This window comes from Aulonocara stuartgranti, assembly GCF_965226115.1.
Source record: "Aulonocara stuartgranti genome assembly, chromosome: 11".
Classification (NCBI taxonomy): domain Eukaryota; kingdom Metazoa; phylum Chordata; class Actinopteri; order Cichliformes; family Cichlidae; genus Aulonocara; species Aulonocara stuartgranti.
In genome coordinates this window covers 20,302,778-20,313,862 of record NC_138947.1, presented here as the reverse complement: position 1 = coordinate 20,313,862, position 11,085 = coordinate 20,302,778, and the positions used below count along the sequence as shown (strand labels likewise).

The following is an 11,085-nucleotide window of genomic DNA, read 5'->3' as shown; positions in this document are numbered from 1 at the left end:
TGTTCATATTTTTGTTACTCAGCCAGTGTTCATGGGTCTGGTGGACCCGCTAGAGTTTTGGCTTTCCAAATTAACACTATCAAACAATTTTATGTTAAAATACTCAACCGATGTTTACTTCATCCCAATTACAAGCCATATGAACAGCAAACATGGTTAATTTTTTCCCTTTACCTTTGTTAGATCACATTTATGAAATAATGTGCTTCTTATTATTTTTTTTGTTTTTTTATATAAAATGTTATAAAAAAATCAGTTATAATCAAGTGGAGTGAGTGGAAAGACACAACACATTTACACGTGAAGCAACATGTTTCACAACTAAATGGGATCAGCTGCTCATCAATGCTGACATTATGCCCAGGGTTGTAAAACAGGGGGAGGTGGTGCACCCACTTATCCCACACTGTCCTGATAGCAGCTAGCTTGTCTCTCTGCCGTCGAGCTGGTCTGTCGTCTCGGTTATCAAAACGGATAATCCTGGAAATTTTGTGGAAGTTTTCCAGAGACATTGATGCATGGAAAGGTTCTTGCCGGTTTCTGAATCCCACAGGGATTCTGTGGATTCCCCTTTGGACCTGAAAACTCCTGCAAGGATAAGAACCCCAAAGTAGGCCTTTGGGGTTCTTAGATGAATTTGGTCCATCTGCTTCCACCTCTCTCCAAAAACACACCTTCCTTCTAGATTACTGCAATCCAGAATAATTTTCTGGATGGAATCTGGGATGAAAAGCTCAAATGAAGACTTGATGTCCTGCACATGAGTAACTGTCAGCCGTGTTGGCCCTGGCTTATCACAGTAGCAGCTCTGCAGGGTGGCTCATTTCTTGGGCAAGAAGACCATTCAATTTCACCAGTTATTGACATCCATATTTCTTCACTTGCTGTCTGGTGGGCTTGTTCTGGTCCTGGAGCTGGCTGCAGATGGGGTACTCGTCTTCATTTTGTTACTAAATGGTGCTCAACCTCATCCTCTTCTTCAAAGTCACTGTCAGACTCAGAAATGTGAAATATTCTGAAACCTCTTTGTCAACATCATCCGAAGCTCCTCTCTTCCAAAATCAATTGGATGGCCCTCGCAGCAGATAATCTTTTGCCATCTTGATCAGTTGTGATAAGGAACCATATTGTCAAAGTCTTATTTATAGTATTATGCCCCTAATTTGCAGGTGGTACAGGGTATGAGAAAATAAAATTTGGATCCCTCAAGAAAGAGGGTAAAATGTGTGGGAATGTAAGAGCAGACGGTGTTGATAGTTGTTGCAACTTTGTGCAGGAGCAGGAGGGGAAGAAAACACTATCAGCAGCACCAGAAAGGAGGAAGACAGAGTGTGGGAACACAGGACCTGCACTTTCAACACTTTTATTAGACCTGGGTCCAGTGGACCCCAACACCTTTTATGTAATGTAAATGCGTGGGGGGAGGTACAGTATGAGGTCATTGAAAATTAGTCCGGATTTATGTTTTTCACAGAAAATAAGCCAAAGCCAATGAATTTCAGGTTGAAAAAATAATTAATTGTTTAATTTTTCTTTTGAAAAAAACTGAAAACAGGTCTCACAGACCCAAACACCATACAAGGATTAAATATGCAGAAGTGTTTGCAGAGAAGCAGCAAACACTTCTGCATATTTGGACATGAAATATGACTAAATATGCAGAAATAGGGGGAATGAGAGAGGGGAAGTTTATTTTAAATTCTTAAGTTCTTTAATGCACTCAATCTGTCTCAAGGAACTTTTTTTAATGAGTACATAAGAAAACATTTAAATAGCAATAAAATGATGTTGTATTGGTGGTATGATGTTGAAGTAATGTAAAGATAAGCTGAATGTCATATACAAGTTATGTTTTCACTCTAATCTTGTGCGGACTTTACCTCACAGTGATAAGGGCCATGAGGTGATTGATGATGATTTGATGCTATATGAATATATAGAACTTGTTGGAGCACCATTACTGCAATCTTAAAATCTCAAGATACCATTATGCATTATGTTTTAAAAAGGTAAATTATTTAATAAACAATGTTATAATTATATATAGCATACAGAGGAGCTTGAATGTCAGTCTGTAAAGTTGAGTGGTTTACTGAGAAACTTCCTGAAATCATTTTGCAAGAAGGAGGAAGAAAAAGAAAAGAGCGATGAGGATGAAAAACTTCAGTTTAGAGAGTCACCAGACATCAGTGAGAAGAGAAGTTTTGAAGAACAAAGTAAAACAGGTAAAAATAAATTTTAATGAGTTTCAAAAAGTCTTTTTAAAAGAAGAAATGTAAAGACTTTTTCACATCTGTAGCAGTGATGGTGAGTAAGACCATTATTTACTAATCAAATATTATGAGTGACCTAATGCTGTAAATGGCCTGTATTTGTATAGCGCTTTACTAGTCCCTAAGGACCCCAAAGCGCTTTACACATCCAGTCATCCACCCATTCACACACTGGTGATGCCTGTAATGCTGTCCTCTTATTTGGCAGTTAATATACATTTATATAATATTATATATATATTACATCTTTTATTGAGCTGTGTGATGTGAACTGTTGGCTTTTTCTTTATTGTATTTTTTGTTTTGATTTCTTTTTTGCTTCATCTGCTGGATAAGTTATTCTGTGGAGGGAGAGACTGAACGTCTCGAGCAACGAACATGTTTGTTCTCATCTGGTCGGCTCTGTTTGTCTCTGTAAAAGGAAGCATTGCTGACACAGGTTTGTATCTTGTCCTGTAATTCTGCTATATTTGTATTTGACTTTTTAAAATATTTGCATGTAACAGTCTTTTTCTGAAATGTATCCAGATGATAAGAATTTTTTATTACCCACAGTTCATCATAAATTTGTGCCTTTACTATCATCTATTGGCTTGTGTGCCATTTTAATTTAATCTTTTGTTAAACATGTACTGAGATATTGTTAATCAACATCCAGGAATATATTCTTGCCTGGATATAATGTGAAAACCATAGTAGTTGTGTAGGCTACAGCACAAACAAGAAGACTGTGAAAACACAAAAGTTCCTGTGGTATCTTTAATTAGACATCATGTTTATTGTTATAAACTAAATATTCTTTATCACTATATTTATCTTTCCCTTTGCATTAACAGGTGCCTCTGCCTTGGTGCAAGAACACTGTGGCAAAGGATACTGTATTAATCTCACTGAGCGAGAACTAACGGCAGAGGCTGGACTCTGTGTTGTGATCCCGTGTTCTTTTACTACTGGTGTTGGCTTTACACCCGAACATATAGTTTGGTACAAATGTGAAGCATCTCAACACAGTTGCAGTGAACCTGACATAATATTTCACAGCAACAACAACACTGAGAAAAAAGCTCAGGCTGAGTTTGAAGGACGAGTCTCACGTTTGGAGCCTGATGTGACTCAAAAAAACTGCAGCATCATCATTAATGATCTGAAAGAGTCTGATTCTGGATCATATCAGTTCAGAGTTACTGGTGTACTGAATGGAAAACAAGATGGATTCACATTCAGTCCAAGAGTAACTGTCTCAGTTAAAGGTGAAAAAAGCTATTTCAAGGACAATCACGTTGAAAAAGAAGATATTTGTTCATGTACAATAACATATTTAGTATTTTTAAGGCCTTAATGAAGTATTCATTATTTTGGGGAATTGTTGACCTCTATGGTAGCTGGTAGGAACTGCAGCAGTTCCTGTTAAAACTTATGATTGCCATTAACCATTTTCATTAAATATCTTATTTGAAAAAACAGATTGATTTACTAGATGAACTTCAGATAGTTGATGTGTTTCTATAAATGCAATTTTTTTCCATTAGGTCTTAATCTGAAGCCCACAGTAATGATTCCCACACTGACAGAGGGACAGCAGGCCACACTCACCTGCACTGCTCCTGGTCTCTGCTCTCGATCTGTTCCTGAAATCACCTGGACATGGAGAGGAGCAGGAGGGACTGAATCTTACATTAAAGGAAACAGCACTAATTTCAAGACTGAGAATCTGGTGGATTTCACACAAAGTCACATCTCAACTTTGACCTTTAACGCTTCATCTGAACACCACAACACCAGTATCACTTGCAAGATCAACTTCACATGTGGAAAAACTACAGAGGAGACTTTGACAGTAAATGTGAACTGTGGGTACTTCATAACCTATTGTTATTGTTTATATCTATTTATTTATTTGAAATCTATTGGATGATCACTAGAGTCTGAAAAGGAAACAACATGATTGTAAAATGTATATTTTTATCTCACAGATAAGAAAGAAATTACAATCAGTGGCGTTACAACCGTTAAGGAGGGAGATGTTCTTAATCTGACCTGCAGTGTTGAAAGTTTCCCTCCATCTGTGATTGTGTGGTCTAAACTTAGTTCTGACACAAAGCTGCACAATGACACTGGATCAGCTACACTTGTCATCTCTAATGCAACAGCAGAACATTCTGGACAGTACATCTGTGCAGTTACATATATGAACAATTCCCTGAAGAAGGATATCAGTGTCACAGTGATATGTAAGTACACAATTTTTTTGCTTTTAAGCAGAACATTTTTAGCAGTGGCCACATCTTTTATATATTGATGTAGAGTAAAACTTTATTCAGAAAGAGGAACACTGTAGACTGCACTATACGGGGGAAGTGAGAGGAAATGTATTAAGAGCCTTTTGAAACCTATTATGATAATGTACGGTGACCAAATTGTAATTTGCATTTTAATGACATTTGTGGCATTTTACACTTTGCATTTATTAAACTCGCGTTGTTATCATTCTTATCTTTCTTTTTTTTTGTGTTGAATTATTACATGTCGGTGTAACTTGCCCTCTCCTTAAATATACCACTGAAATCACTGAAATGTATTTTACAGATAACAGGGCTGCTCAGATCATTGGGAATACAACTGTTAGGGAGGGAGATGTTCTGAATCTGACCTGCAGTGTTGACAGTTTTCCTCCATCTGTGATTGTGTGGTCTAAACTTGGTTCTGACACAAAGCTGCACAATGACACTGGATCAGCTACACTTGTCGTCCATAATGTAACATCAGAACATTCAGGGCAGTACATCTGTACAGTAAAACATCTGGACACAACTCTGAATTCATATGTTGATGTAACTGTGACTTGTAAGTAGATGGCATGTATTTTTAACCTGAAGTTCATTAACATTATAGCTTGCAGCGTGTCCTGTTTTATGATTCTGACTACATGTTTAAAGGGCATACAAAGATACAGAATGGCTCAGGATGTGTGCTTCAGTCTGAGGGTTTGACCTGTGTGTGCATCAGTGAAGGCTTTCCTTTGCCTAACATCACATGGCCTCTGTTGAATCACCACACTGAGTACTCTGTCATTACTAGTGTATCAAACCACACAGTCAACAGCACTGTCAGTCTCACTGTAAAAAACCATGGCAACAGCACTGTTGAATGTGTTAGCAACAGAGATGGGCAGTAAAGCGTTACTGTAATCTGATTACTTTTTTCAAGTAACAAGTAAAGTAAGGGATTACTATTGCAAAAACGGTAATTAGATTACCGTTACTTTCCCGTAGGAACGCTGCGTTACTGCGTTACTAAAACCGTGAATTTTTTGCGAGAATGTCTCATGACAATGACGTAAGCGAGTGCGACGTTCGTGACAACAGCTGTGTGCAGATCAACAATGGATCATATATCGAGGGCGGGAGAGAGTATGAGCGTTTAAAGCGTGGAAGTACTGACCTTACTTTGAGTTTGATTCCATAAAACGTGACAAAAACATTAGTGTCCATAGTGCGTGGGAAGAAAACCTCTTTTTACAGCAAAAAAAACCCTAAACAAGCACTGAGTGCGCTACGACATAATGGGAAATTCACAGAGAAACTCGCAGATTCTTCCACTGACTGCTGCGGCACACCTGCACCAGGGCAAACCTCCGCCTTCTTTACAGGTGAAAATAGAGCAACAGGACCGCTAGTCTTTGATTTTATTTATTTTCTTTTGTGTTTTACTTGCATCTATTTGAAAGACTGTGTGTAAACACAAAAAATATTTTATTTTATGTGCTGGAATGTGCAGAAAATAGATTTAAATGTTAAACAAATTTCTTCAAGTCAGAGAATGTTGCATATAATTAAATTTTTGCTTGATGCATAAAGTTAAAAGATTAAAACTGATAAAACAAGTTTTAAAAAAGGAGACTTTTCCATTTGATTACATTTTGTATGATGGATTATGCAGAAAAAGTAGAACTGGGCTGAAAGAGCTATTGCTTTATCACCTATTCAGGTTGTAAATCGTGTTTTTAAAAAGTAACTAAGTAATTAATTAGTTTTGAAAATAAGTAATTAATTAGTAAAGTAACGGGATTACTTTTTTGGGGAAGTAATTAGTTACTGATTACTTTTCTCAAGTAACTTGACCAACACTGGTTAGCAACAATGCAAATGGAGAAGAAAGAGAAAACCTGCTAGTCCATAAAAACCTGTCTAAAAAACATGGTTTGTGCTTTTCATCTAAACACTTTCCACTTTAACATTTTCAGATTTTTTTAGTCCTGTATTTTTAACACAATCTCTGTATCTGCATGTACTACTTATAATTCAGAAACCACGGATATTAACTTTTTATTTTTTCCTTTCCATTTTATTTCCCTCGAGTGCAGAGCAACTGTCTAGTTTTAGGCTGGAATTCCTGAAAGTCATTAAAAGTCATCATTGGTCAGAAATTGCTATAGGTGCAGCATTAACTTTAGTAATTATTATCAGGTTTTCTCCGTAGATAAATTTTAATATATATTTGTAAACATGTTCTGTAAAAATTACCTTTTCTCCAGAAAAAAAGAGCTCCAGAAATTTGAATTAGAGTTTGAAAATAGATTTTTGTTTGTTTGCATTTCTTGTTGACTTGGGTGAATGATAAACACAATCTTTTTTTTTTCAATAGAATTGATAGTTTTTAATATCGATTTTTACCAAATGGTTTAAATATCACTTAATGGTTTACTTGTATGTTATGTAAATAGAACTACAGTAGATAATACAGCTGCAATTAAAAAAAAAACAACCTGATTTTTATTCCAGCAAAGGAAAATATTGTATCAAACAACAAAAAAAAGTGCATTTCAGATTTTTTTTTTTTATCTTGACTGCATCTGCACTTTAACTGCAGCAGCAGAAAAGTCTCACGTTCAGGACAATGGTGATTGTATCACGCCCTGCAAAATCATTTGTACTTTCAAAATCAAAAAACAAAAAATAGCCCAAACAAAGGAAATATTTGCAATAAACATTTCTGAATCAGCATTTCTCAACAACATTCTACAGACTATGTATCAGTCAACGTGACGAAATATGTGCAGTATGTTCACAACTGTATAGATGTAGAGCAACCAGCAACTCACTGGACACATGTGGCTGTTGAGCCTCTCAGCTGTGGCTCCTGGAAACGCTAAAATTACAAAAAAAGCTGAAGTTACATCTGTCATCTGTCTGTGCCCCCACAGCATTTTAGCCCCCACGTGTGTGTGTGTGTGTGTGTACATATATAAGATACATAAAATATGTGTGTGCATGTGTTCTCTTCTGTCTTACAGCAGCTCGTGTGAAACACTGTGGTTCTTACAGTACAGTTCTTCCCTGGATTGTTGCTGGTGTATCTCTCACTTTGAATGTCTTCTGCATAATCTACATATGGTTCCTTTGGTATGTTTCTCCACATGTATGTTTATGTTTTTTTGACTCTTTGAATGCAGTCAAGACTTTTAGACGATGATTGGCTTCTGTTTCTTCTTATTAAAGGAATTCAAGAAAAAAGGTGAACCTACATCAGGAGGAGAGAACCTACATGTCACTGCAAAAAGCAGATGTATCATCAGATTATGATGTTATTGCACACCATATAAACTAAAAAGTCAGGTTTCAGATAGCTGTGTGATTTTAATGGCAGCCTGTAGTCAATACTTTGGTGATGTACTTAATTTAGTTTCACTGTCTTTATTAAAGCAGATACTATGGTATTACAAATTTTAATTTAAATTAGCTATTAAATTAAAGCTTAATATTTGTTCATTTTTTACATTGCATTGTAAATAAATGAGCTTATTTTATATGTAACAAATTACACTTTCTATTTCAATTTATACATAGAGTATAATAAAATTGTTCACCTGTCTACAGCTGCAAATTGAGCTTTTTTTGTACTTTTCTTTTATCTTTGTAAGTTCAGCAGGTTGTAGCTAACAAGGCTACAATTATTCTACCTCTTTATGGATCAGATCAGTTCACTAGCTCAGTTCACTAGCTCTCTGGGGTCAGTCACATAGCACAGTTTTTCTACTGTTCCTCTTTGCCATTGTTGTGGAGGAAGTGTTAGTTGAAAGTAGAGACACTCTGCTTTCTTGTGTGGGCATCCTTGTGTGGACACAAGGATGCCCACACAAACACGCATCAACACGGACACACTGAGAGTGAAGCAGAAGACAGAGACACAAGGACATATAATAAACAAGAAACTAAACAAGGAATAGAAGAAACTCAAAACAGACTAACTTTAAACTAATTAATAACCTAAAACCTAAACCATTATACAAATATATTGTTCTTTTCTTTTATCTTTGTAAGTTCAGCAGGTTGTAGCTAACAAGGCTACAATTATTCTACCTCTTTATGGATCAGATCAGTTCACTAGCTCTCTGGGGTCAGTCAGTTATAGCACAGTTTTTCTACTGTTCCTCTTTGTCATTGTTGTAAAATGTGGCATGGTGGAATAACTGACAGAATCTCCCATGAAACATTAGGTGAGGAATAATTTCCTGTTCAATTATTGGACGCTTTTGTTTGTGTTTGTGTAAGATATAAGCCACACGAAAGTGGCAGTGGAGATTTTAGTCTAGTCCAGCTGCCAGCTATTTTGAGTTGAGTACTGGGAATAGTTGATTGGTGTAGCTTGTGGCCCTTCTCTATAAAAGGGAGAAAAAAAGAGGAGTGTGGAAGAGAAAGCAGGAAGGAGAGAGGTGGTACTAGTGATGGGTAGATGAGGCCTTGTGAAGCGTTTCAGCACATTCCCAAAGCTGTATCAATAGTGAGTCGACACAGTGTTGCTGTTTTGCTCCATACTGTCACCTGCTGGGCCTTAAATATCATTGCAGGCAACTTACTTGAGACTCATGTAACACCTGCTTAGTATAGTAGGGTTAAACTTATAGACTAGATTCGAGAGGAGTAAAATAAATTTGAGAGAATTGAGTGTTGAACAGCTGGCAGATTTATTACAATGTTACAGTGGTGCAATAATCCAATGTAAACAGCATAGAAAATTAACAGAAGATCAACAGAGAAGAGCGCTCTTTTGAAAATAACAACAAAATAAAATAAAATAAGTAGTCTCTTTAGACCTGACTCCTGATGAGCAGGATATTGGGAGTTCAATAGTTTCCCAGAGAAACAATCCGTATGAAGTAAGCAGTTTTTGCTCTTGCTTATCTGAAATCCTGCGATTCGAAGTAATTCAGACTGTAGCTCTACTCCTGCATCCAGAACAGCTGGCCACACTGCTTTTGGATTCGCCAAGAGTTTTCACAGGGTCTGGCTCGCCATCCATATCCAGAACCACTTCAGATCCAGGATCACAAAAAACCAGTCTGCACATACAGTACAGAGCAATAAACAAAATAGTTCTTAACAGTTTTTCTAAATAAAATGAGATCTCATAAAGTTTTCAAAATCAAGTACACTGTCGTTTTAACATTGTTCTGTCTCTATGAATTCCATTTGTATTGCTTTACAGCATTACAATCAATTGTATTTAAATACCCCTTTTTAAGGCATATGTAATCACATCATGAAATGTTTGTAACGTAACTAGTTTTAAATAACTTATTTACATGTATTAACCTATAACTGAAATGACAAAGTGCAGAAAAGGCACTGGACAACATTTATGGCTAAAAGAGAAGTGCATCCTGCATTAGTTTTGCACATTTGTGAAGATGCCCAATCAAATAGACAATAAAATAAAATACGACATTCCATTTCACACACGATTCAAGTACTCCGACTGGTTTTAGCTTTTTTTAGACAATACGGAATTCGCACTGTTGCAGTGTTTACCACATGTAAAATTAGCATAGGTTTTCCTGCTAACTTATCATCTCTAGTAACTCACCGGAATTCCCAAGAAACAAATACACGCTCTGCCTGGTTTTGGTCGAGAGTAAAACACATAAAGGCCTCTGAAAAGTACATAACTTTAAGTTAGAGACTGTTGAAAATACTTTATAACACTTATTTTATACCAAAAGACTCACTGTGTAGCTTGTTATTTGCTCTCGGTGTCTTGCTCCGTTTTGCCTAGCTTAATGCAGCAACGTGCTTTTGTTGCATTCACTGAACTACGGAAAATCAAAGTGTGTTCAAGGGGTGTCGGAAATAATAATACCAGGTAAAAACAAGAAAATACTAGTAACCATGTCTATAGGGGTTACACTCACAACAGGCACTGATTCAATGACCTAGTCATACTTGTATACACTGTAAGGTGTTGTACTTTCCATGGAATCATTTTAGATTTTTTACATTGCAAATATTGTAGACATCTTTAAAATATATTGTGAATGACATTAAGTGAAAATTAAAATGAAGGTATTGTGAATGTAACATTACCCATTTAAATGTATTTGACTCAGAGTTTATTATAAATTTCTATTCAGAAAAATAAGTTTATCCAATGTTTTTGCATTCAGTCCATTGTGTTTTTGACACCATTTCCTCAGCTTTGGAAAACACACGCTCATAGGGCACAGATGAAGCTGGGGTACACAAAAACTGTAAAGCCAGGTGGAAAAGGTTCGGATAAGATGTCTTCCTATTCCCCCGGTATGTTAAAGGATCCTTTGATCTTGGAATGTTTCTCTCCAACACTCTCCACAATACTTTATAAAAATATATATATATTCAGGACTGCCTGGTCAAAAACAGTCTTCCTAGATGCTTGATTTCAAAATAATAAAACATATATTAATGAAAAAAAAATGATGATAATACTGCTCGATGTCTATATAGGCCTAGCTGTGTTCATTCTCAGTGTGTTTGTCTTCTCATTTTCATGTTTGGCC

The 11,085-nt window shown here is 36.3% G+C and overlaps 1 protein-coding gene and 1 long non-coding RNA gene across 2 annotated transcripts; one reads left to right on the top strand and one right to left on the bottom strand.

Moving 5' to 3' along the window:
• Nucleotides 1-2,185: 2,185 nt before the first annotated feature.
• On the top strand, nucleotides 2,186-5,448 carry LOC309718016 (sialic acid-binding Ig-like lectin 14; the record flags this gene model as incomplete). The annotated part of the gene is made up of 7 exons (XM_082552959.1): nucleotides 2,186-2,307; nucleotides 2,610-2,712; nucleotides 3,110-3,523; nucleotides 3,803-4,123; nucleotides 4,247-4,504; nucleotides 4,860-5,117; nucleotides 5,210-5,448. Exons 2-7 carry the CDS (start codon nucleotides 2,652-2,654, stop codon nucleotides 5,446-5,448), a joined length of 1,551 nt encoding a protein of 516 aa, XP_082409085.1. The 5' UTR covers nucleotides 2,186-2,307; nucleotides 2,610-2,651.
• Nucleotides 5,449-9,219: 3,771 nt separating this feature from the next.
• On the bottom strand, nucleotides 9,220-10,450 carry LOC309717708. The gene is made up of 3 exons (XR_014279794.1): nucleotides 10,279-10,450; nucleotides 10,137-10,203; nucleotides 9,220-9,612 (listed from the first exon to the last, which is right to left on the bottom strand). It is a non-coding gene; the product is annotated as an uncharacterized lncRNA (long non-coding RNA).
• Nucleotides 10,451-11,085: the final 635 nt, after the last annotated feature.